The following is a 27,349-nucleotide window of genomic DNA, read 5'->3' on the forward strand; positions in this document are numbered from 1 at the left end:
GGACATCAGGCGTAACAGCTGTTTCGCATACGCAAGCTATACTTATATTTCCAAAAAAAAAAACTGAATTATAATTCAAAAACAAAATTTTTTGGTAGGGACAATTCGAGCTTCCGTGGCTTTGGTAGGGACCTGTCCCTACAGTCCCTATATAAAACTACGCCAATGCACTACTTTAAAATGATATAAACCATTCAGGGCGATGTCATTTCAGAAATGCGTCATATCCAAGTTAATCGTCTATCCATCTCTATGTTTATTGCACGCTCTAGGCTATGGTGAACTGGAGAAGGACGGAGGGTAGGTCTAAATCACAGCTCCACCCACACGGTGTCGACCGGATTACGGTTGTCCTGTACTGCGAAGTGCGTAAATTAAACCTTCCGTGACTCTGATTTCTGCAAGTAATTTTTGGGGAGTTTTGGAATATTAACTACAGTCATTGTTTAAAATATAGTTAACATTGTGGTATAGATGTGGGTTAAGTTGATACATTAGATGGTTTGCCGACAACTTAAAACCAGAAACTTACTTGAAATCGGACGAATTTGTAAAAACTTTAGAGGAAGCAGGTATTGGTAAAATATCACGGCAATGGGGATTTAGCTTTGATAGACAGGGACTGTTTTTATGACATTTGCTTTGGAGAAGAAAATACAGTCGTGGAAGGAAGGTGAGTGTTGACATTGTGAGCAAATTAAAGGATTACGCTGCATGTAATCCGATCACTGTCACATAGACTCCTGTGTATTACCTGCATAAAACCATGGTGACTACACTGTTATTTAAATTTGGTTTAACTGGGTATGTTGTTATATGGATTCATTGTTCATATGAAAGCGTGTTAATTGGCAACGGAACTGGACAGTTTTATAGAAGACCGCGAGTACCTCACTGTAAAATGTCTAATGTCTCATTAGCCTTAATCATCCGGTCACACTTAAAATGAAGTTGCTCAAGTTTAACATGGATCATGGAATTTCTGTATGATTTCTGCCAATAGTTGTAAAAGTGGTGTTCATATAGCCTGCTACGTCACCGATGTTGTTTGATGTTTTATGACCTGAACAAAATGACAGCACATTAGGATTGTGTTTTAAAATGTAAATTCTGAAGAAATGCACTTGCATAATGGCTGAAAGCTGTGATTGTTACTGTAATTCTAGTTTAATTATTGTTTTATGCAGCACTTCTGCAATTATGGTGTAGGCAGACAGCTGAGTAATTATATTATGGTTACCATAGTTACATATTGCAGAAGGGCAACTTCATGTGAAGTTTTTCCCAATACATATCTCCCATGCCAAAGACTAACAGTTAAATTCAAATAAAGACATTTATTAATTTGGTACCTTGGCAAGAAACATCCCTGGGTTGCTATTTTTTGGTCCTCTGGTTTGGTTTCCTTTTTGAAGATTAATATAAGAGAAAATAAAAATGTGATTTGTGTTTGAATAGATACTTCTGGACTGTCTTAACCAGGTCATTATACTTCCACCGCCTGATAAAGTCAGGGACATAACACAGTGTCAGCAAAGGATATTATGGCACCAGCCGTCTCATCAGTGCTTGATTAGACATATGGGTCATATCTGAACCATTTTAACGATGATGAGTGCACTGGCAGTAAATGTAAAATGCCCTGCCATCAATTTGATGAGAAGCTAATGAGTACATTTATATAATGAAAACTCATTATTCATGAGTGAATGAACGAGTGATGTAGGAACCTGGATAAATGTCAGGGATCGATAAAGGCCTTCTGATAGGCATTCATTCATAGAATCTGAGGATTATTATATGTGATTCTGCTGATCCCTGGAATTTTCACATCTGCTTTTGTCTGAGGGGCCAACTCCAGAACACTGCTATCATGCAGATGCAATAAAATGCAAATTAATTATATAAAAATCATACAATGTGATTTTATGGATTTTTGTTTTAGATTCCGTCTCTCACAGTTTAAGTGTACCTATGATTAAAAAAAATCACAGACATCTACATGCTTTGTAAGTAGGAAAACCTGGGCCTGCTCAGCATTTTTATACATGCCACTGAGCATGATAGGATGATAATTGCATTATTGTATAATACGGTACACAAGTATGTAAGCACCATCATTATTTATTAAGGTTTTTCCTTTAATTTGATTTGTCACTCGTCTATATCAGACAATAATTGACACAATCAAACGTAACGTCCTTTGAAATTTATTGTGTAGAATAATTGCTAGAATGTATAATAATGTAATATATATTGTACTGTCTATCTGTGGATAATTGCTGTAGAAGTGCAGCAATGGCTTTAAAATCATAATATACTCTATTAGGCTAAAAACTGGTGGTGTGTTTTCCTTTTTGGCTCGATCTATGAAAGGCTGATAGTGAGCTGGCCCCAGCGTCATGGAAACTGTGGACCTGACACAGTAGTTGTACACAAACACAGCTGAGCTGAGGAGATCAAACTGCTGCACATTTTCAATCATACTTTCGAAATCTCTATTCTGAAAATTGGAATTGGAAAGTAATGAGGGAAATGCAATGGTCACTTTCGAACATTATCAAGGTAATATGCTCTTGTCACAGCTCTTGTCATCTGACAGCTATTCATTGAATTGAAGTACACTGACACACTCCAGGTTCGTTGGTGTGAGTAAAAGAACCGGTCAGTATTTTGTGCTTTCTTGCCTAGTCTTGCATGGTAATAGATTTGAGTGAAATTTTAGTACATTAAGCTAGATTCATTTGCTGTCAATGCAATAATGGTCAGAAAAATCCCCCTACTTAACTGAGGTCACAGGGGGATTTGAACATTTCAGTCTAGTTTTTCCCCCCGTTATTCACATATGTGACAACTCAATGTTGTAATATTACTGATGTTGAATGTTTTTGTTTAATATGGATTCCATACTGTTTCAATATAGATCTTAGATTTTGCCATTTCAGTCTGTGTAGGCTATTGTCACATTAGGCCAGTATTGTCCTGTCCTGTGGAGTTTGTTTACTGTAGGAAGACTGGTTGGTTTGTTTTAGTGTTCCCAGACAATGAACTGGATAAGTTGAATGTGTGTAGACATGCACTTTTAATCCACAGCTATGAAAGCTATTGTGTTTCACTCTCTAGAAGAGAGGGTGAAACATAATAGAGTAGTAGTGCTCTGTTTTACATACTGTAATCAATACTTTTGTTGAATGTTTGAAGTGCCTCACGTGATTTTGTGTACTCCTATGACTGCCTCAGCGGATTTAGTTCTGGATGCTGAGGTTAGAGTTGAGTGTGATGGATTGAATTGCAAGGATATTGATTAGTTTTTTCTGTCCAGTTAGACATGGCCTTGACTCTCAGAGGGATGGTTTGCCATAGGATGACTTGCCAGAGACTGGATGATGCAGTTCAGTCCTACAGCAATAACAAAATATACAGTGCTCTCTACAACAACTGGCTCCCTTGGTAAAGATTAGCAAACAAGCTCAGAAAAAAATTGAACATTTCTCAGTTTACTTAATAAAAAATGGTGCATTGAAACTTGATATTGGTTTCATGTTGGGAAGTATGTTGCTTCCAGTCATTTGGTATGCACCAGATTTGCACACAGTGATTGGACTGATTTTGGCCCATTCCTCTTTCATGTACAATTGCTCCAGGTTGTCCCGGTTGGTTGGACAGTGCTTGTGGGATGCAATTTTCAAATAATGCCAAAGGGATTAAGATCAGGACTTTGACAAATTTACTATAGGATATTAACCTTTTCTTAGAGACGCTCCAATGTTGCATTGGCCTTGTGCTGGTGATCATGGTCCTGCTGAAAGGTGAGTTTTTTGTGGACTGAAACAGGTTATTTTGTATCTCCGTGCACTTTGCTCTATCCATTATTCCTTCAATTTTAACCTTTTCCCACATTGCAGCTGTGTCACTAATGCTCTCTGGCAAACTCCAGATGTGTTTTCAGATTTTACTGTTTGACTAATGGCTTCTTTCTTGCCACATGCCAATGCATGCCAGTGTTAGACAGAGCTCTGGGCATGGTTGAATGGTGCACAATTACTCCACTCCCAGCCACTCTGTAGTTTTGTAGAGTTTGTTGGTCTCTCTGTGATAGTCCCAAGTCTCCCTCTTGTTTGAACACAGATTTTTTGATGGACAGACTTTTCTTGGCAGTACCTGTGTAGTGAGATGCAGTTTCCACTTCCTGAATATTGATTCACCTATGCGCTTTGTAATATCTGAACACTTGGATCTATTGTTTACTAGGGACGCAACGGTACAGTGGGCCCGCTGTTTGGTACGTGATGCGGTTTGTGAGTCACGGTAACGATAGGAATGACTTTACCGTGTTAGAAAGTTTTCCACTCAGGTAGCCGACAGTTGCTAAGCAATGCTTGCAGACTACTTAGTTTACCCTTCTTACGTTTCTCCCTCTCTCCGGGGAGAACCGGAGGACGACCTCTCATCTGCTGCTTCTCTCCGCCCGCCCTCTCTCCGCGTGGAGTTTGCGGGCATGATTGTGAGGGCAGCTCTACGTATTCAGCTGCCCCTGCCCCCTCTGCCTGCGCCGAAGGAACCTTCCGACACGTCCTTCAGGTCCTGGGCAGAATGTGTTAAACCAGTGGACTCCCCTGCGCCTAAGGTCCGTGGTTTTAAAACCTTCGCCGAGGGTTCCTGGTCCGCTCCAGCTTCCGCCACCCTTCACCACGGTCTATGGTAGGCAAACTCCCATCAGCTCGGCCATCCCTCCTTTAGAGCCCGAGCTGGCCGTGCATTTCCTGCCTTCCTTGGGCTGGTCGGGGAAGAAGCCTGCTTTGCCATCCACCAAGGACCGCTACACGGGGCAGCTATGGGATAACGTTTATGTCCTGGGATCACAGGCCCTGGCCGCGGCGAACAACGTTGCCCTCCTCGCGTCAGCGGCCTTCCATATTTTAGACCATTCACCTACTCTGTCGTCACGTAACTTCTAAGAGGTAGCGGCTAATCTGAAGGCTATCCTCCACCTTAACCAGGCCCAGACGGTTTGTGCCGGACGCACAGTGGCTTCTTTTGTGGTCTGACACCTTCACCTGTGGCTGTCTTTATCCTCCATACGCGACGCCGATCGCGCACCCCTACTGAACGCACCTCTCTCCCAGGGGGGCTTATTCGGCGATGCCATTCATGCTGCCATAGCTTCCTTCAAGAAGGCAGACGAGGGACAGAAGGAATTATCTCACTACCTCCTCCTGGCTAGCTGCTCTACCCACTCGGTCTCACGATCCTCTGCTCATCGCCCGGGCTCCTCTGCTAAGTGACGTCAGCGCCGCCAAGTCTCTGCTGCCGCCTCTTCGGCTGCCGCCTCTTCTGATGGCAGTGCCAGCTAGCGGGTTCAGAGGCATCTCTTATTCCGCTGCCTGCCAGTCCCGGTATGTCTGTGTTTACATTCACTCGCCATCAGTGAAACGTTTGCGTATGCAAATGTCGGGTTCCTCTCTCTCCTGAGAGTTCACTTGATGTTACAGATGTTACCGTGGGGGCTTCTCTGGAATTGGCCAGTATACACACTGTCCGAGTGGTGTCCCTTCTCACGCGATTATGTCTCACTGTGAAATGGAAGAAGAGCGTGCCGAGGCCAGCCCAGCAGGTTTCTTACCTGGGTCTGGTCATGGACACACGCACGTTGAGGGCACGCATTTCTGCTCTCTGCCCTCAACCTGTGCCAGCCGCCCTGCAGGCGCCTGGTTCAAGCCATCATGTTTCTGTTGGGTATGATGGTCGCAGCGCACATGGTAGTCCCTTTGGGCCTACTGCACATGCCCAGCCTACAGGCCTGGTTCACTCGCCAGCGGGTCGACCCAGTACATCATCAAAATCGGACTTTGTCTCTGCCAGCTCACCTACGAGGGGACCTGGACTATTGGAGGGACCCTTTGGTGATCTTTCAGGGCACTCCTCTGGGCAGGGTGTCAGAATGTGTTCAGGTTTTCACAGACGCCTCTCTCCACGGATGGGGCGGTGTGTGCCGGGGTCAGGCTGTTGGAGGCATGTGGCCTCCCGGCCTTCGCCACATCAACCTGCTGGAACTGGACACGGTCTTATTGGTGCAGACGCACTTCTCGGACCTAGTCAAGGGCCGCAATGTCCTGGTTCGCTCGGACAACCGGGCTACGGTCGCATACATCACTCGCCAAGGGGGGATCAGCTCTCCTGCTCTCACCGATCTGCGACACGTCTTTGGCTATGGGTGCATGCCCACCTCCGCTCCCTGACTGCGACTCAGTTTCCGGGCCGTCTAAATGTGGGAGCGGACATGGTGTCTCGTGGTGGCCTTCATCACGACGAGTAGCGTCTCCCCCCAGACATCGTCTCTCTCATCTGGCAGAGGTTTGGGGAAGCCCAGGGTGGACCTATTCGCGTCCAGACAGAACTCACACTGTCACCTATGGTTTTCCCTGTCCCGGATGAATCGCCCCCTCTGGGGGTGGACGCATTCGCGAACCACCCCTGGCCTCGGGGCCTCCTTTACTCGTTTCCCCCGCAGTGCTGCATAGCGCGTCTGCTGGCTCGGATCAAGACGGAAGGGCTTCGAGTCATCCTGGTGGCACCCGATCGCCCTGCGGCTATCTGGAATCCAGAGATGATCCAGTTGCAGGGGGACTGCCCGGGATCGGTTCCGCTCAGACAGGATGCACTGCCCCAAGCGGAGAGCTGGATTCTACACCCTTCAACGCTGTCAAGAACTCTCAGGGTCTGGCTCCTGAGCAGGACAGGCTTCTGAATAGAGGTTTGTCCGCACCATCCAGGCTGCTAGGGCAGCGTCTACGTCCAAATTGTATTCCTCTCGCTGGAATATGCCCGGTACGCGCTCTCGCCCTTTACGCAGAGCGCACCAGGTCTATCAGAATGACTCTTTGGCTGTTTATTTGCTATTCGCATTCCCGGTTGGTTCGTCCGCTTTCTAAGCAGCGTCTCTCCCACTGGCTTTGCGACTGCATCACTTTGGCCTATGGGGTATCTGGATCTGTTGTTCCAGAGGGTCTCGATGCACACTCCACGCTCGGTGTTGCTGCCTCCTCTGCCCTTTTCCACAGGGTCAGGGTGGATGACATTTGCGCTTTGTCATCGTGGTCATCGCCTTCAACGTTCGTGCGTTTCTATTTACTGGACGTGTCTCCGTCATCCCATGTTCAGTCGGTTCTCAATGCTGCCGCCCTAGATCTCTGAATTTTGCCTTGATTCTACCTTTTCCATAACAGTACAGAATCCTTTAGCCTGCTTGGTTCATGGGTATTGTCACTGCCAACCAATACACTTGGTGTGGGTTTGGCTCCTCCTTGGGGCATTCCTCATTTAGTTTTTTGTATTCCCATGCCCCTCATCTCTTGATGTGTGGTGCATGAATGTTTTTTGTTGTGCTTATGTGGAACGGATACGTTTCCCTTTCGCTTTAGCTAAACAGGCCACCCCAGGGAGAAAGGATATGTGTTCATGTGCCTGCTCTGAAGGGGGATTCCATCATTAACGCATTTGATCATCCCTTTCTGACCTTGTCAGTTATCGAGGATGTTTTGTCTTGGAGTTTTAGGGGAAGGGTTCTACTGGACCCTGCGAGCCTTACTGGTGGTCCGGCAGGGAGTACATCTTTGGCTCGCTCGTTCCACCGTGAACCACTAGGAGCTAAAACCCCTCTAGGGGGCGGAGCTCTACGACATATAAAGTTAGTTACCAGGAATGTAACTCCAGCTATATGAGTGGAGTGGAGCGGAGCCCCCTAGACCTGTTGCCCTGCCGTCCTACGTGTTATGCTGAATTAACTCAGGAGGGCGTTCTCTGGCCTCACGGGTCCTATATTGGGGCAGGCGTGCCTGTCACATATTGCATAATGAGTTTTCAGTACGACCGTGGACGTGGCCAGGGTAAACCACTAGGTGCTAAAGCCCCTCTAGGGGTCTCCGCTCCACTCATGTAACCGGAGTTACATTCCTAGTAACTAACGTTATATGCCCTGAGTCCCGGTAACTAACGATTTGAAAATTCAATCAGAAATTGTTGGACAACACCAACTTTGCTTTGTGGTTGAAATTGGGAAGACATATTTTTCTTTTGTTGAAAGAAGTCATTCAAATTTGGCACATTAATTGGGATTAATTTTGTGGAATCCCATATGAAGTGTGAGAAACACAGAAATGCAGAGAAAAGCCTCAAAACGTCTTTAATTTAACTTCCTGAAACCAGCAGATACCCTATGGTGCACCTTAAAGGAGGTTTCCCTCTGACATTGCAAATCGTCTATTGGTTATTTAACGCCTGATGTTCACCATCAAACTCGCTATGTTGCGCCAGAAATCATTAATCACCAATAAAGCAATTGGAAAAGGTACGTTTCAAATGCAATGCTGCATGGATTACTTGCACTGATAGTGGTGACGTGCTTCCCCTTTACAGTAATACCGCTCGCCTGTTTCCGGCACGTGTTAGTTGTATATATTCGTCTGACGGGGCATGTTTAGCTAGATAAATAAACTATTGTGACACAGAAAAATATATTTAATAATGTATTTTTTAAGAAATAGGTAAAGAAATATTCAGAACATTGCTCTGTACCTCTGTGCACCGCATCAATTCACATCAATGGGGTTATTAGTATACATTACTTCCAGCTTGACGTTGAGCTGAAGAAGCAGTGGGTGGTGCAAATATGCCGGTGTATTTCACTGTATTACAGTCCAATCTAAATGATGTAGCAGGCATTTCACCAAAGACCAGCTAGGTCAGGGCTGCCCAGCTCTGTTCCTGGAGATGTACTCTAGATTTTCTCGCCAACTCTAGTTTAGTACACCTGATTCCAATAATTGCGCAGTAAAAGAGGAGGGCTTTCCACAATTCTCCCTTTATACCTGATGAAAAGGTCAGTTATCGTCACCTAGTTAGTGAATCAATGTCATTGACGAATGAAGGAAAAAATAACGTTGTTGTGGCATGAAATGAAATAGCAGTGTAAAGTTCGTCTTCAGTCTCACTCGCAATTGCTCAATTCCTATGACTATTCCAAGTAGTAAGACTCTAGTAGGCCAATTACTGGCTAATAAGTCATTCAACTTCATAAGAAACGTTAGTCACCATGCTTGATGGTGTCTAGCTAAATATTCAAACTTGCCGTTATGTTAATGAGTGACGATCTAATGTTGAGACACAGTTGTATGACAGGTAGTATGTCCCAATCGGTCCTAATATGGGAATACTAGCTTACTATATACTAAACAGTACGTACTTTTAGGATGCAATTTGAGATTTATCATTAGTCTGGAACATGACTACTGTGCAGTCCCCGAACCAGCTTCACTGGATGTCATTTCATGAAAATGACTACGTAATAATTTATGTATGTCGATACATACATCTTAAATCATTTCTCCAACTTGCTAGCTGGAGCCTTGCAAATCATCTTGCAAATACGATTGACATTGTTCATTTTAGGCAACTCTTGTAAACACCTTGAATTAAAGAGTACCATTATTTTAATAACGGAGAGGCACAACCGGAAATGTAGGAGCAGCATTAAGTTGAATGCGGAAGCGGTTGTGAAGCCCATTGCTGTGTGTTTGGTGTAACGCATGCATTCAATATTTTCAACTTGTGGTGGTAAGACGGAAGTTCCCAATGAAAGGAGTATGTGGCAAAGTGTTGCACATAGCATGACCATAGCCAACTAATAAAAAAATGGCAGGTTTATCAAATGTTATATTATTTACAATGTAAAATCATTGGTCAAGCAAAATGTGGCTACAGTACCTAACCAATTCAAAAAACTAATTAAGTGCTGCAGATAGCTAACAACAAAAGTCAGCTATCATTGTATAACTACAATGCGAACCATTCTGCTCTAACTTAGCTGAATCACCAGCACCTATATTCCACAATTATAGTATCTCATTCAACTGCGCAGTTATAACTAGTAGCAAGCCTGCTCCAAGCAGCATTTTTGGAATTGATGTCCCGGTAGCAATATGCACTTTGGTCGTAGGAAGCAGGTTCTCTAGAGACTGCCAAAATAATCTCCCTGCTTCCAACCTTATTGCCTTGCGAAAGCACATGTACGTCAATTATGAAAAAATACGTACAGGACATCCGACATACATACAGGACATACTCTAAATTTTGATGGACATAAGAGCTTAAGGGGGAGGGGATTGCGGTCCCTACGATTGCCACATTTTAAGACTTTGTTGTGGAGCAAACTTGTCAGCCCTCAGAAGACCCCTAACGGCCTGGGGCCCCAAGCAGTTGCCTGCCTTACTTGTTCAGAAGCTGCACATCTGGTTCTGTGGGTCTGAATCTGCAATGTGCGTGTATAAGCATGTTTTGGAAATTATAGGAAAATCACTGGCATTACATAACTCTATGGTTCACGTGTGCGTATTGAACTGTAAGGGGCGTACCGAACGGTTCGATAACATATCGTGTACTGTTGCATCCCTACTGCCAACAAGCAATTTGGATGCCTTGCCAAATGGAAGCATCTGCTATCATCAAGACATGAGGCCCTGGAGTTTAATTAAGGTCATTGGAACTGAATTCTGTGATCACAAAAGTAGTGCTTTTTCGGCGCAATTACGTGTTTAGTGTAAAAAGAGATGATTGTGCAGAAACAAAAAACAAGTATGGTGGTGGTTATGTGATGTTGTGGGGTGGCTGTGCATCCACAGGTCACGGAACCTTGTTAAGATTTATGGCATTGTGGACTGTGTCAAGTATTAGGACATTTTAGAGCACAATGTTGTTGGTCTTTAATAACAACTTTTGTATTTGATAATGTTAACACTAAATAAATGGTTTCTCATTTAAAAAGCACTGTGCTGATGACCCACAAGCGTTACTATTTCTGTTTCATTAAACCTTTTTTTGTAGTCCTACACACAACCGTCTTTGTAAACCACAATGATCACCATGTTGTCAAAACAAAATCAATCCTTTGCAGTTCTTACACTCAAAACACAGATATTGAGGTGATAACACTTACAAGAATACTCATCAAGCAACTTGGATGTTGGCATTTAGAATATGGGCCACTGATAAGCTCACCTGTGTTTTTGATAATTATACATTTAGAGAAATCCAGTGAAGAAGATAATTCAAGACAATGCAATTTTTAAGGTATAGAGCTACTGTAGTCAGAAAATATGGCCTAAGATAAAAGATCTTTGACATCCAGTTAAAGACAGCTTTAGAACCCTATAGCTGTGTAAAAACACTTGGTGTAACCCTAAACCTAACTTGTAATGTTTATTGTCCCCATACTGTACACATAGACGCTTACACACACGCTTGTTTCTATTTATACATCTTTTGAGCAAACCCTCGGTGGGACGGAGACAGCAAGCAGACTGGAGTGGCCCAAGCTCATTTTAGAACAGAGCTATGATCAAAGAAATGCTGTACGTGCCGCACATTTGTTGATATTTCTTGCTAATTAGTGAGTTATAAGTACAGCAATGGGGATGTTGCTGCTTCCTATAACAAAACAAGACTTGCAGCATTCATTTCAAGCTGTCTTTGAATTGCAAGTCAAAAAACAAATGCATGCATGCCCATGCCATGACATGGGTCATGGTGCAATTTATTGTTTTTACTTTATGTTGCTGTTGTACTTCTGTGTAAATTGCTATAAAATTAAGTATTTAACCATAGAATAATAAAACGGATGACAAAGTAACATAAGTATCCAACTATTCTCCAAAGGGTTATGGAAAAACTATTTTTGCCAAAGGAACGTTTTAAATACAACCAAGACAACTAATATTTGAAGAATGAGATGAATGGGATGTTTTTGCAAGAATATTCATGACAATTATTTAGATTTTGTTGGGTTTCTGTAATTCCTGACAACAATCACAATAAAGTTATTTTACTGATGCTGGACTGGAAATGGTAATTAATTACTACATTTTAGTAATTTAGCTGGCACCCTTATCCGGAGTGAACAATAGTGATTTCATAAATTTTTATTCTGGTCATCCATGGGAATCAAACCTACAACTTCTGGTGTTGCAAGCGCAATGCTCTACCGCACTGTTTCCCAATCCTGGTCCTGGGGGCCCCAAGGTGTTAACATTTTAGTTTTTTCCCACTCACCCACCTGATTAAAATGTTTTCTCTACCACTTACCATTTGGTTGCCGTAATCAACCTATCATTAGGTCTTTAATTTGAATTAGGGGTGTGAGTGCTAGGGATGTGTACCCCTTGGGGATGTGTACCCCCTGGGGTCCCAAGGACCAGGATTGGGAAACACTGCTCTACCAACTGAGGTACAGGAGACCTCTGGAAAGTACTTTTATATTCTTGAAATATAATAATATATTAATATATAATAATATTTCTGACTATTTCTTCTCCCTCAGGGTTCCCTGTTTGGTGGGGGATGCTAGCGGACCAGTGGCAAACCGAGGCTGAAGGAGCATGGTGAAGCACCAACCCTTGCAGCAGGTCTATGAAAAGCAGCTTTGCTTGTCCTTCCTCACTGGGATCTATGGGTGTCGCTGGAAACGCTATCAGCGTTCCCATGATGACAGCTCCAAGGTGAGAGACAAAACCTCTGCAAATATCACAACATTTTTCTGTTGTAGACAAATTCTGTATTTGTGCGTTCCGCCTATTGGCAACATGCCTGTACATATTGCAGAGGACTACTCAAATCCTCAATCCACAAATCAGTGAACTTAATATGGAAAGGAGTGATATGCAAGTTAGGTCTGGAAATAATTGAACACTGAAACAAGTGTTGTTATTTTGGCTGTTTACCAAAATGAATTCAAGCTACACACTGTAAAAAATAAATGTTATTTTATTGTAATTTACTTTAAAATGTTCATGTAATACTCTGTATTTCAGAATGACAGTAAAATTATGTTTACATTTCAAATTAAAACCTTCATTCAACATTTGTCCTGTAAAATAACTGGTAAAGTATTTTATCAGGAAACACAATAATTATCTGTTTTTCCACAAACTTTGATTCACAGTTTGCAAAAAGAAAAATCTCTAAATATGGAGTATTTATGTTTTATTATTGATATCCCAGCATGCTTTGTGGCAGTTTATTTTGTTAATGTTTATGTTTGTTGTAATTGATATGAAGCTTTTTTGCTGTCTTGTTCTTTATGTACATTCCCTTTTTTGGGGAATGTTTTTTGGGCATTATGGTTGTATTTGTGTGCCAACCATGGAAAAGAAGACAATTCTATTTGGTGTGATTTGCTGCTTTATGTGATATACTTTTGGTTCTCTGACTTTAGCATATTTCTGCTAACATTGTGTCTGGTAGTAGTTGGTAAGGCGTGAGTCATCAAAATACAAATAGCTGATGTATAAATGCATTAAACTTGAAGAACAAATTTTTGAAATCTTTTGATGACAGCAATAAAAGGGATACTTTTTTGGGGAGAAAATGCACCCCAGCTGCCAGAAAAGTACAGTTTTCTTTTTTAACATTTTTATTTGTTTACATTCTTTTTACATTGCAGTTAAATAATGAATATGAACTTAAAGTGCAGTCTCTCAGCTTCAATTTGAGAGTATTCACATCCAAATTGGTGGAAGAGTTTAGGAATTACAGCTCTTCAATATGTAGCCCCCTCTTTTTCAAGGGACCAAAAGTAATTGGACAATTGATTCAAAAGCTGTTTCATGGACAGATGTGGGCTATTCCTTCCTGTTATTTTTTCATCAATTAAGCAGGTAAAAGTTCTGGAGTTCACATTTGGAAGCTGTTGCTGTGAACCCACCACATGCGGTCAAACAAAATAGCAGGAACATTAGGAGTGGCCAAATCAACAGTTTGGTGAAAATAACTGGTGAGCTCTGCAACACAAAAAGGCCTGGACGTCCATGGAAGACTACAGTGGTTGGATGATCGTAGGATTCTATCAATGGTAAAGAAAAACCCCTTCACACCATCCAGCCAAGTGAAGAACACTCTCCAGGAGGTAGACATATCATTATCCAAGTCTACTATAAAGAGAAGACTTCAAGAGAGCAAGTACAGAGGGTTCACTACTAGGCGCAAAAAATCCAGGCCATTTCTGAAACAGCGTTTTTTGGACAGATGAAACTAAGATCAACCTGTACCAGAATGATGGGAAGAAAAAAGGATGGAGAAGGCTTGGAATGATTCATGACCTGAAGCACACCACATCTGTAAAATACTGCAGAGGGGGCATGGGCATGCATGGCTTCCAATGGCACTGGGTCACAAGTGTTTTTTGGTAATGTGATGGGAGACAGAAGCAGCCGGATGAATTCTGAAGTATGTAGGGATATATTGTCTGCTCAGATTCATCCAAATTCAGTGAAGCTTCACTTTACAGATGGATTTTGACCCAAAACATACTGTAAAAGCAACCCAGGGGTTTTTTTAAGGCAAAGAAGTGGAATAATCTGCAATCACCTGATCTCAACCCAATTGAGCATGCATTTCAATTGCTGGAGACAAAACTTAAGGAAGAAAGACCCACGAAAAAACAACAACTGATAGCAGCTGCAGTAACGGCCTGGCAAAGCATCACAAAGGAGGAAACCAAGTGTTTGGCGATGTCCATGCGTTCCGGACATCAAGCAGTCATTGCCTGCAAAGGATTCTCAACAAAGTATTAAACATTTACTTTTTATTTATTATTTTAATTTGTCCAATTACCTTTGAGCCCCTGAAATAGACTGTGTATGAAAATGGTTGCAATTCCTAAACATTTCATATGGTATTTTTGTTCAAACCCTTGAATTAAAGCTGAAAGTCTGCACTTCAATCACATCTCGGTTGTTTCATTTCAAATCCATTGTGGTGGCATACCGAGCCAAAATTATGAAAATTGTGTCAGTGTCCAAATATTTCCAGACCTAACTGTATAGAGAGACCTCCCATTTTGTGTCCTTTCATCTACTATATGGTACAGACTGTGAAAAGGCTAGGTATTAGGACATTTGGAAGATCAAAGACATGTTGTTTCACTGAAGTGTAATTAACCGAGAACAGTTTATGGCCCATTAAGAAGTAAAACATCTATAACCACCAGATCCACTGAATTGTCATTACCCATAATTTCTATATACCTACATGGATTGAGGCCTAAAAGTGGAATATGTGCTTATTTGGTTTAGCTTAAATGTCTACAGAACATTTTTAATCTCTTCATATGACATTTACTGAGCACCATGCTGAATAACATATCGTGGTAATGATGAATTAGGAAATGGTTAGCCTCATAGACCACTCCTGACAAGATTTGGAGGTTTGGCCTCGTAAGACTAGGGATTGGTAGACCTACACAAGCAGTATTGTGTTTGTGTGCATGTGTTTGTGTGTGCCTGCCGACATGACCTCTGTCCTAGTTTGGCTTCAGAGATATTGCATAACTATAAACTACATAATATTACATTTGTTCATGCTTGTAGTGTATTTCTTTGCTTAGCAGAATGGACAGTGATGAGTATGTTGCTAATCTGTACTCCTTTTGAAAATATTACTATTATATATTACTCTGGTAAAAAATATTATATTTTAGACTTGATTGTAGCTTTTGATTTCATTGTCAATATTATTGCAGATAGTGTCATTAAATTGTTTTTTTTCAGCAGAAGGTTATGATCAGAGTAAACTTTCTAATGCAAAGTTATTTTTTTCATTGGAGCCTCTCTAATGTAAAACAGGTTGAGTGGGGTGAGTTATCTTTTTTGTTTTGTGTATTTACTAATGACCTTCCAATGACCCTCAGTAAAGCCTGTGTGTCTATGAATGCTGATGACTCAGCATTATACATGCCAGCTACAACAGAAAATAAATAACTACAACCATTAGCTTCAGTCACTTATAGAGTGGGTGATCAGCAATAAGCTGGTCTTAAATAGAAATGTAAAACACTGTATTTGGGACAAACATCTCGGTTTATTCTGAACTTGATTTAAGAATGGGTTAAATAATCTGTCAATTGAGCGAGTTGTAGGAGTCAGAACTGCTGCATGTTACCGTAGATAGCAAACCGCCATGGTCCAAACTGACCATAGTTTTGTTACACAATGTACACAACTGCCCAGTTATATAAAGTGCTGCAAACAAGGACGCTCAATGCCAATTGCACACTCGCTCGAAACTTGCAACATCTTTGGCATTGTGTTGTGTGATGAAACAGCACATTTTAGAGTGGCCTTTATTGTGGCCAGCCTAAGGCATCTTGATATGCCGCACCTATGAGGTGTATGGATTATCTCGGCAAAGGAGAAATGCTCACTAATAGAGATTTGGACAGATTTGTGAACAATATTTGAGAGAAATAGGCATTTTGTGTACATAGAGAAATTCTTAGATCTTTGAGTTCAGCTCAGGATAAATGGGGGCAAAAACAAGTGTTGCGTTTATAATTTTGTTCAGTGCATATATACAGATGTTGAAAGAACAACATTTTAAGATTTAGAAAGTACTGAACAGACTATGCAAGAGACACCCAAGCAGGGACAAAAATCTGATATCAACTTTTGAGGGGACAATTACATGAAATTACAATGCATACAGTGGTTTGGGAGCCAAAGCACCTGTAGAGGTGTGCGATTGTTTTATATTGGGTATGAGTGCACAGTAAAGAGTATCACTACCGTATATACTAAATACTGGGTATAAATTGTTGTCCAATTATTTTCATCATAATTTCTGACATTTTTCTGCAATGGTAGGAGACTATGATTGATGTATGATTGCTAAAAAATATCTTTCATATTAAGTTACCATCACTTTAAGATAGGTGGTGATTGGACTTAATAGCTGTGTGTTCTGCTGTAACAAAGTTGGTGTCTGGGGTTTCAAACAGCGAAGCAACACAGTTTTCTTACTGTTGTTGCATTAGTTATATGCAGGAATTACTTTGTCTTTGTCTAAAAATTACTTTGTCTAAAAAGATTTCTTTAACATGCTCTGTTAACTGTGAAGCAAGTGGAATAAACACCATACATTTTGTTATTCTTAACTATGTGGAGTTCTGTGGAAGTATTTTCTTTATATTAGCATGCACACGGGTCAAGGAGCTGTTGCCAGCAAGCTACCACCAAAGCCGAAGGCCCCATCAGCTCTTATAAGTGGAATTCACTACTTGATGGTTGACGGATACTCTTTATAAGAAATGTGCTATAGGCCATCTTTTGCAGTCCAAATGTTGACTGGATACATCGCAACATTAATGAATAAATGTAACTTAAATATACATTGGGGTGGGGGAAGGTGCGCAATGGATAAAACCATTGTGAGGCAAAGGTTGGGGGTCACCATCTTTTGAAACATAAAAACGCACTATTAAGTGTCTATAATCAGCGCAAGTGCTTTCATTGTGTGTTATTAATATTATTTAAATTACATAGTTATGTTTACAGTGATGTATGGGGGGACAAATCATAGTCAGTCATAGGCGCGTGAAAAGAGAAGTGTTTTTAACCTGGATTAAAAAAATATATACGTTTGGGGCACATCTAAGATCTTCTGGTTGGTTATTCCAGTTGTATGCAGCATTACTGCTAAAAGCAGCTTCTCCATGTTTAGTTTGGACATGTTTACCACTGTGTGGCATCCCCTCTTCTTTTTATAACAGACTGCATACGTCTGGGGACTGAGGAGACAAGTTGCTCAAGTTTATGAATTGGAATGTTGTCCCATTCTTGTCTAATACAGGCTTCTAGTTGCTCAACTGTCTTAGGTCTTCTTTGTCGCACCTTCCTCTTTATGATGCGCCGAATGTTTTCTATGGGGTGAAAGATCTGGACTGCAGGCTGGCCATTTCAGTATCCGGATCCTTCTTCTATGCAGCCATGACATTGTAATTGATGCAGTATGTGGTCTGGCATTGTCATGTTGGAAAATGCAAGGTCTTCCCTGAAAGAGACGACTTCTGGATGGGAGCATATGTTGTTCTAGAACTTGGATATAACTGTCAACATTGATGGTGCCTTTCCAGATGTGTAGGCTGCCCATGCCACACGCACTCATGCAACCCCATACTATCAGAGATGCAGGCTTCTGAACTGAGTGCTGATAACAACTTGGGTTGTCCTTGTCCTCTTTGGTCTGGATGACATGGTGTCCCAGTTTTCCAAAATTTTCCTGTGCTTCTGGATCCTGTTTAGATACGGCTTCTTTTTTGACCTATAGAGTTTCAGCTGGCAACGGCGAATGGCACGGTGGATTGTGTTCACCAACAATGTTTTCTGGAAGTATTCCTGAGCCCATGTTGTGATTTCCATTACAGTATCATTCCTGTATGTGATGCAATGCCGTCTGAGGGCCCGAAGATCACGGGCATCCAGTAAGGTTTTCCGGCCTTGACCCTTACGCAGAGAGATTGTTCCAGATTCTCTGAATCTTTGGAAGATATTATGCACTGTAGATGATGATGATAACTTCAAACTCTTTGCAATCTTTCTCTGAGAAACTCCTTTCTGATATTGCTCCACTATTTTTCGCCACAGCATTGGGGGAATTGGTGATCCTCTGCCCATCTTGACTTCTGAGAGACACTGCCACTCTGAGAGGCTCTTTTTATACCCAATCATGTTGCCAATTGACATAATTAGTTGCTAATTGGTCCTCCAGCTGTTCCTTATGTGTACATTTAACTTTTCCGGCCTCTTATTGCTACCTGTCCAAACTTTTTGGGAATGTGTAGCTCCCATGAAATCCAAAATGAGCCAATATTTGGCATGAAATTACAAAATGTCTCACTTTCAACATTCGATATGTTATCTATATCTATATGAGATTTGTAAATTATTCCATTCCTTCTTTACTCACAATTTGTACAGTGTCCAACTTTTTTGGAATCGGGTTTGTAAATACAGACAGAGCATGATAAGAAGTTAATTGCTTACTTGTATACTGTATGAAAGCATCTGCATCCTCATTTTCCTTGACTCATTTATTCAGGTTTTTTCCATCTATTCAGGTTTTTTCTATCTATCTAGCTGCTAAGATACCCTTGTGTCTCTGTCTGGCGCCACTAGCCTCCGGCACCACGTACACAAAAAGCTTTTTTTAGTTCAGTTATAGTTATACTATGACCAGGATAGGCTTTAAAAATGGGAATTCAAAACCGCATGTCATCATGTTTGCTAGAATGCCAATTTAACTAGCTGTTATCTAGTTATCTCCTAAGGCCAAGTGTCCTATGCCACTAGAACACGTAAAAGCATTTGTTCACTCGATTATAGGTATAACAGAGACATCTTTGCTTGTTGTGAAATATTTGCATTATCGCAGCTATAATCTTAATGTAAAAGTAATTTGGGTGAATGGAGGGTGTCACAGGGTATGGATGGTGTTTTATACCGGGAAGGCCCTGGTGGGGGTTTTACAGGAAGTGGAACCACAAACCACTCTCCTGGAGTGGCTGCATTGTCTTTGGGATGGCCTCCAGGTGGTGTTTTGGTATGAATGAATGGGTGCCGATGGTTGTAACTTCTTCTACTGGCTGTCTTGCTCCTCCACATTGCTGGGGTAGAGCGGCATGAAGTTATCGTTCTGGTATTGACTTGGCCATTGAGAATAGTTCTTCCACAGTCCTTGCTTGACCTTCCGGTGTTTATATATAATTGCTTGGTACTTAGTGGTACTACTTTTGAATGGTAGGCTGGTATTTCTTAGAAACAGATTACCTCTATCCTGCTCATCGAGCCAAGAACTAAGAAATGAAATGCCTAGAAATGTTTCTGCACATGACTAATACACCAGCTCATGCATTACGGTTAACATTGCCAGCAGTAGGTGGACGCATTGGTTCTTACCTTAGTCATAAGGTGTAAATTAATTTCTTTCTTAAGACACAAATAAAACAACATTTGCTAATGTACGTATTTTCATGAAATATCACACACTTATGTTAAAATCCATAGGACACATGTGGCCTGATATATTGCCATCTTTGCACAGTTCACTGTTTCTGCAATTAATGATTTCAATCTTTCCGAAATAAGATGTAAATTAAAGAATGGTTGGTGGACAGTGCCATAAACATATATTTGTCCTGTTCCAAATCCTGTCAGAACTTTGACCAAAATCTAGTTTTGTACACAATATTTGTATTCTTATTCTATACACTTATTGGAAAAAGTTATGTAACACCAGTGCCATTGACTTAATGTACAACTTGATTAATTGATTGTTAAACATGGGAAAAAAGGATGGAATCATGGAATGCAGGGATTAAAGTCCAATTAAATGTTATTCCAAAATGTATTAAACATAATAGGTGATTAATTAAAAATGTAATTATGTGATTTTTTTCTTTAATACTTTTATAAGTCTCCTGATATGGATTGAGCATTGTTGACTTTTTTCCCTCTTGAAACAAGTGATTTTTAGAGCAAAGAAAACCTGGAAAAACCTTGCATGTGTGCTATTACATTAAGCTTGCCAGTTCAAACTAAGTGAGCGTATTACTACATCATACCAAAGTGAGATTTGTCTTGAGGAGATTTCACTGGGAGGTTCATGATTACTATCATGATTACTACCGTGCTTCATGATTACTATCAGTGTTCTTCCCAGTAGATGTAACTGTGTGGTAGCAGAGTGGCAGTGTTTATCAGAGTTAGAATTAGCAGGAGATGAAGACCTTACTGTGGGAAAGCGAAGGAAGCCAAGACACAATCTGGATGAGTAAATGATGGGATTGGAAGAAGGTCAGGATTAGACATCATCAACTGGGTGACAATGAATGAGTTGTCCACTGGTACTGAGACTCCTCCATGATCTGCACTCTACTAAAGACAGACTTCCTGTATCCTCGTTGACATTCCTGTCAACAGGATTGTCTGAAATAGACCCAGTGTAGACTAAATTCCTTTGTGACTATCCTTGCAGTTGCGTCTGGAAGTATTCATACCCTTGCTTTAGATTTCAACAACACCCCATTTCATCAAAGATATGTTGAAAGTGTTGAAAAACTGTAATCCTCATCAACAGGGTAGTAAGTGTGATCCTTATTTATTTGGTTATTCATCTCATTTGTTGTAGTAAGTGCCTACAGGGTGTAAATTGCCACCAAACAACATACACTTGAGTTCAGATGTTGTCAAAAATGTGTTTATATGGTTGACAAAGCACCTTGTTCACCTTGTCCAAATTGTTCAGTCTGCCTCACACTTGTGTGTGTTCTTTGGAAAAGCAGATTATCACTTTGTTTACTAGGAAAGGAAGCATTGAAAAAAAGCCTCTCGAAATCACTGTCAAAGAGTCTATTTACCATGGAGAGGTCAACCTGGTGTTGGTCTGGTGCAATCAAAACATCCTGGCACAAAACAGTAGAAGTGTCTATTGACTGCTCAGCTGTCAGTTTTCAGCAAAATCTTTCAAATTCATAGGGTCCATCCTCCACAAAAAGGAAAACAAAAACAGTATAGTGATGATGGCACACCAGCAGATTTCCTGCTTACAGAAATTAAAAAAAATCTCTCAATCAATCCCTCAATCAAGCCCTATACATATAAATTCCATCCATAACACTTCCATCACGGTGTAGTTTGGGTCTCTGTCTGCAATTGCCAGCCAACCTATTGCCTTGTTTAATCAAATGGCTGTGTGGGAAGAGATAATGCCAACATGAAAATAACCATCCGAGGCCATCATAATGATTTTTTTTTTAATGCTCTGGGAGCATTACAAAGTCATTTCTAAATAATTCAAAGTATACCAATTTACTGTCAATTGATCATCTACAAGTGCTTTCTATCTCTGCTCTGAAGAGTATCAAGACGGGGCTGTTGCATGTCAAACACAATCTGGGAAAATACCCAAATTACTGGAACAATGTGTTTTTTCCTCTGACATGCACTGTCAACTGTGGGACCTTATTTATACATGTATGTTTCTTTCCAAATCACGTTCGGACAAATGAATTCACCACAGGTTGACCTCTAGTAGTAGAAACATCTCAAGGATGGCCTATGGAAACAGGATGCCCCTGAGCTCAATTTCAAGTGTCAAAGCAAAGGGTCTGATGTTTTTGGACAATAGGTTCTGCCAGATACCACTGACAGAGACCACTGACAGAGACCACTGACAGAGACCACTGACAGAGACCACTGACAGAGACGACTGAGCAGCAAGTCTTGCAACACTTGGCAGCTGCAGTCCTAGTCTCTAGGATTTCTGGTGAATGAGGTGAAATTCTCGATGACTCCGTATTATCACATTTCTTTTCTAGACCCAGAGTTATAGTAGATTGGTTGAGAATCATTTGTATTTAACACAAAACCAGGGTGGAATGCTTTCCACTTTGTTTTGCCCAATTTCATCTAGGCAGGTCTGTGCCGTTCTGAGTCATGGTGTCTATAACAGCTGCTGACTCCCCCGGACTGCAGTGGATGCCAGCACTGGATTAACTCCAAGCGCTTGACCCATCCCGTCACCTGGATTGAGTGCTCCAGATATCTGCCTTGAGCCTGTGGCCACTAGTCTGTTTGGACTCCCTGCTTGACGGTGGTTGCTTATATCAACAGACTGGGAGTACTCATCTTTTTGGCTATGATATGGAGTGTGCATTTGTTTATGGGCAACATAACTTCCCAGTCATTTCAACTCTGGCTTAGTTATGCTGTCCAACGTAGCTGCTGGACTCAACTCTAAGCTGTACCGCTCATATTGGATGGTGAAGGTTACTTCCATGGCATAAAACCATAAAGAGCATGTGTTGTCTGGCAGAGTGTGTGGCCATTCTACTAGGAGAGTGGCAAGGTCCTGGATAATTTAATTCTGACACTGGCAAAGATCTGTGCTCTAGCCACCTCATTCCTTGGGAAGGCTTTGGTCGCCACGGCTTCCGGTCTGGCTCATTGCGTATCGTCGTTCGTTAGAGGCCCGAGTGTCAATGCGGCAAAGTGATTGCACATGACCCTTTGGTTTCTCTGGAATTTTCAGTGAATTAAGGTTACAGTGTGTTGAACTAATAAGGTTGTACCACATTCCTTCCCCAGAGAAATGGGAATACTGTCTTAAACCTTTCATTAAATAGGTTGTGTTTTGGAATTCTTTAAGTTAGTTATTTTTGACTTTGTATGAATTTTAATGAATGCAAATTAATTTAACAGTATGTAAAAATGTTCGAAAAAGTTAATGTCTCATTCTTTGTGTTGTGTGTTCACCAGTGGGAGTGTGCTTGGTTCATCATCTTGTGCAGTACCTTCTTCCTACTGCTTTTCTGGGCTTACTTCTGGTTGGAGGCCCACAATGACTACAATCAATTCAACTGGTAAGTGTGAATGTCGCACGGTTTTCAAATTGTCTTTGTTTAGCTTTTGGTCGGGTTGCATGTATTGTTTTGTTGTTCCTCCATCCAAGCCAAAGTCCCTTAGCTGCTTGCCCATAGCAAGATTTAGTTTTGAGGCCCCTACATTGTGGCATAAAATGTTTCTATCCTATTAAGGATTTACAAATGGTACATTGACCTTTTGTTCTGTTTGATAGTACATTTTAAAACACTGAAACAATCAATCACCATTCAACACATCAATTACCATTCAAAACAAAGTGACATTAGTGTGGCTCAATAAAAAAAAAAAAACTTTTCTTAGCATGGGTCAGTCGAAGTCTTCATCTCAATCCGATTGAGAATGTTGAAACCCTAACTAAATAACATTTAAAGTTTCCCCTGCTGCTCAAAAAAATAAATAAGGGAAGATGTAATCATCACAGTATAACACCAACGTCCATTAAACTACAGGGATATCATTCTGTCCAGGGAGAAAGCATAAGTGGTTGTGAATCAAAGTCACCTGTTTTGGTGCAAATGAAAGTGACAACAGGTGCACTGGAGAGGCTACAGCAAGACAACCCCCAAAAAGGGAATGGTTTTTCAGGTAGTTGGCACAGACAATTGCTCTCTCCTGTGTCTCCCCGTACAACCTCAAGAGCATGGAGGAGATACCAGGAGACAGGTTGTTACATGAGGAAAGCTGGACAGGGCCGTTGAAGGGCATCAAACCTGCAGTAGGACCAGTATCTACTCCTTTATTTGAGGAGAAACAGGAGGAGCACTGCCAGAGCCCTACAAAGTGACCTCCAGTGGGATACGGGTGTGCGTGTTTCTGCGTAAGGGTGGCATGAGGGCCCAACATCCTCTAGTGGGACCTGTGCTCAAAGCCCAGCACTGTGCAGCTCGGTTAGCATTCGTCAGAGAATGGGAGGATTGGCAGGTCCGCCATTGGCGCACGTTCTCTTCACAGATGAGAGCAGGTTCACACTGAGCACATGTGACAGACCTGAATCCAATTGAGAATCTCTAGGACATTATTTAGCGATAATGCCAAGTGCCACAGACTGTCCAGGAGTTCACTGATGCCCTGATCCAGGTCTGGGAGGACACCCCCCAGGACGCCATGCGCTGTCTCATCAGGAGAACGCCCAGACATTGTCGGCAGTGCATACTTGCACCAGCGGGCCATAAACACTACTGAGTCACGTTGTGAGTTGCCGTGATGAAATTGACGCAAGTTGGAACAGCCTGTGATTTCAATTGCTTACTTTGAATTTTGTGTGAGTGTTAATCCAGCCCTCAATCTGTTGGTGATTTTGGTTTCCATTTACTGTTATTACGTCATTATGTTCTCAACAAATTACGCAATGTACAGTAAAGATTTTGATCTTTAATATATTTTGTTTATCGAGATCCAATGTGTGATTTAAGTGTTCCCTTAATTTTTTTTTAAGCAGTGTATATATGTGTTATAACTTCACTTTAGACAAAATTAGACCATGGTAGTCATGCAATTGTTGTTAGTGTAGATTTTTTTATGCTATAGAAAGTCATGTGCCATAACCGTTAAGTCATTTTATCTTGTAAATAAATAACTAAACATAGAATGTCAGTTTACTTGAACTGAGAAAATACAGTTTATAATAATGCCATGATAGCTTAATGGCCATCCTGTGTCACTTTACTTGATCTAAGAAAATACAGTTGAGGAAAATACAAAAGAAGCATTATGACCATAATCAAACCAAATCTCCTAGCTGTACATGCCCTTATTGGTCACATAGTGGATGTCTTGTCCTGCTCCTGAAATTTACTGCTGGCTTCCCAGTCATGAGAAACAAAGCATTGGGGGAGGCAAATATCTGACATCACTTCATGGATAATGATGTTGATATATAGCATTCATAATGAAATGTAACAAAAATACTGTTGATAAGGCGACTGATGTTACAGAATGGTAACTTTTTTGACAGACATGCGTAGGTGACTTCATATTTTCAATATTTCTAAATACATATGTCATTACAGTGTCATGGCCATGTTACGACAAGTGGTATGACCATGTTATGACACTACACTTAAAGTTTTTAACAGAGGTATAAATGTACAAAGACCAGGTAAAGGGAGTTTATTTGGGTGTCAATAAGGAAGTTACCTGGTGAACACAACCAAGTACTAGTGAAGTACTTTTACTTTGTAGTTTTTATACTTCTGGTCATCATTGTATTGTTGCATGAGCCGGGTGTACTTTAGCTTCAGCTCATAAACAGGTGGCCAGATATTCTCCTTTAGAATGTTCTGATGCAGAGAAGAATTTGTGGTTGCTTCAGTGATGGCAGGTCATCCAAGTCCTGAGGCACCAAAGCATCTCAAAACTCTCCCATTGCTGCTATTATCCTTGACCGTTCATATAGATTCCTACTGTGTGTAATGTAGTTTTTAGTTTTCACCAGATATACGGTTGTGCTCAAACGTTTGCATACCCTTGGAGAATTGGCAAAATATGTACCATTTGTAAAGAAAACACGAGTGAGCAGACAAAACACTTGTGACCAACAGATTCACATTCAACTGTTGGTCACAACCAGAGGCATCGCTAGGATCACAATACATTCGGGGCTTAGCCCACCCCCCTGCCCGTGCAGAAAGTACAGGGTTTTGAATGTACATGCGGAAAATGTCGATGTACACGCTAGCGGCCTACACGTTGTTAAAGATTAATTTATTACCCTATTCTTATTCTATCCATTATTCTGCAAATGAATGGTAGTAAATGGACTGTTTTAGATTTGTCCTTAAATTGGTTTAGACTTTTCATGGTTGCCACGTATATTGTCATAATGCTCAATCGGATTTCTAGATAAATAGATCAGTGGTTATTTTTATATATATTATTTTTTTTGGGTCAATTTGAGATCCTATTCATAAAAGATCTGGGGCTATAGCCCCGGACCCCCAGGCCTAACGACACCACTGGTCAAAACAGAATGGCACAATAATAAAACAAAACATGGCAACAAAGAAAAAAATGAGGCCCCGAATTCTTGCAGGTGGTATTGCTGCCCAATTGTCTTTGGCAAAATGCCTCCAGATCATGCAAAGTCTTTGGTCGTCTTGCATGAATTGCACGTTTGATATCTCCCCAGAGTGGCTCTGTGATATTATGGTCAGGCGACTGTGACGGCCACTCCAGAACTTTCACATTTTTCTGCTGTAACCACTGGAGGGTCAATTTGGCCTTGTGCTTAGGGTAATTGTCGGGCTGGAAAGTCCAAGAGCATCCCATGCACAGCTTTCGTGCAGAAGAACGCAAATTGTCTGCCCGTATTCTCTGATAACAGGCTGCATTCACCTTGCCCTCAATTTCCACAAGATTCCCTGTGCCTTTAGAGCTCACAACCCCCAAACATCAGTGAGCCACCACCATGCTTCACAGTGGGGATGGTTTTCTGTTCACTATAGGCCTTGTTGACCCCTCTCCAAACATAGCTCTTATGGTTGTGAACATAAATCTCTATTTTGGTCTCATCACTCCAAATTACACTGTGCCAGAAGCTGTGAGGCGTGTCAAGGTGTTGTCGGGCATATTGTAAAGGCTTCTTTCTGGCAACTCGATCATGCTGCTCATTTTTGTTAAAGTATCGTCAAAATGTGCTCCTTGAAACAATCACACCAGAGCAGCCTGTATTTCTCCTGAGGTTACCTGTGGGTTTTTCTTTGTATCCCGAACAATTCTTCTGGCAGTTTTGGCTGAAATCTTTCTTGGTCCACCTGACCTTGGCTTGGTATCAAGACATCCCTGAATTTTCCACTTCTTAATAAGTGATTAAACAGTACTGACTGGCATTTGTAAGGCTTTGGATATCTTTTTATATCCTTTTCCATCTTTATAATGTTCAATTTTGACAGTTCTTTTCTGCTCTGTTATCATAATGATTTAAAAAGGAGCCAAATAACTATGTGATAATAAATGGCCTCATATGATCACTATCCTTAAATAAAATGTTTTTTTGAATGATCAGTCATATTTTCAAAATCAGTGCCAAAATTTCACAATTTCTGTCAGGGGTATGCAAACTTATAAGCATAACTGGAAGTAGGCCC

At 41.2% G+C, this 27,349-nt stretch overlaps 1 protein-coding gene across 5 annotated transcripts in view; it reads left to right on the forward strand.

The window, feature by feature from the left end:
* The first annotated feature begins 288 nt into the window (after window positions 1-288).
* gdpd5a (glycerophosphodiester phosphodiesterase domain containing 5a) overlaps window positions 289-27,349 on the forward strand; it is a 35,432-nt gene continuing 8,371 nt past the window's right edge. For 2 of the 5 annotated variants that reach the window (XM_010870665.5, XM_013134378.4), the window contains exons 1-3: window positions 314-673; window positions 12,371-12,548; window positions 23,139-23,242. In XM_010870665.5, coding sequence (XP_010868967.1) covers window positions 12,429-12,548; window positions 23,139-23,242 — 224 coding nt within the window. In that variant the 5' untranslated portion in view covers window positions 314-673; window positions 12,371-12,428. Of the gene's footprint in view, window positions 689-2,464; window positions 2,566-12,370; window positions 12,549-23,138; window positions 23,243-27,349 lie in introns of those variants that run through there. The other 3 variants (XM_034293468.1, XM_013134377.4, XM_020047772.3) reach the window with 3 other exon arrangements.

This window comes from Esox lucius, chromosome 7 (assembly GCF_011004845.1).
Source record: "Esox lucius isolate fEsoLuc1 chromosome 7, fEsoLuc1.pri, whole genome shotgun sequence".
In the NCBI taxonomy this organism is placed as follows: Eukaryota; Metazoa; Chordata; class Actinopteri; order Esociformes; family Esocidae; genus Esox; species Esox lucius.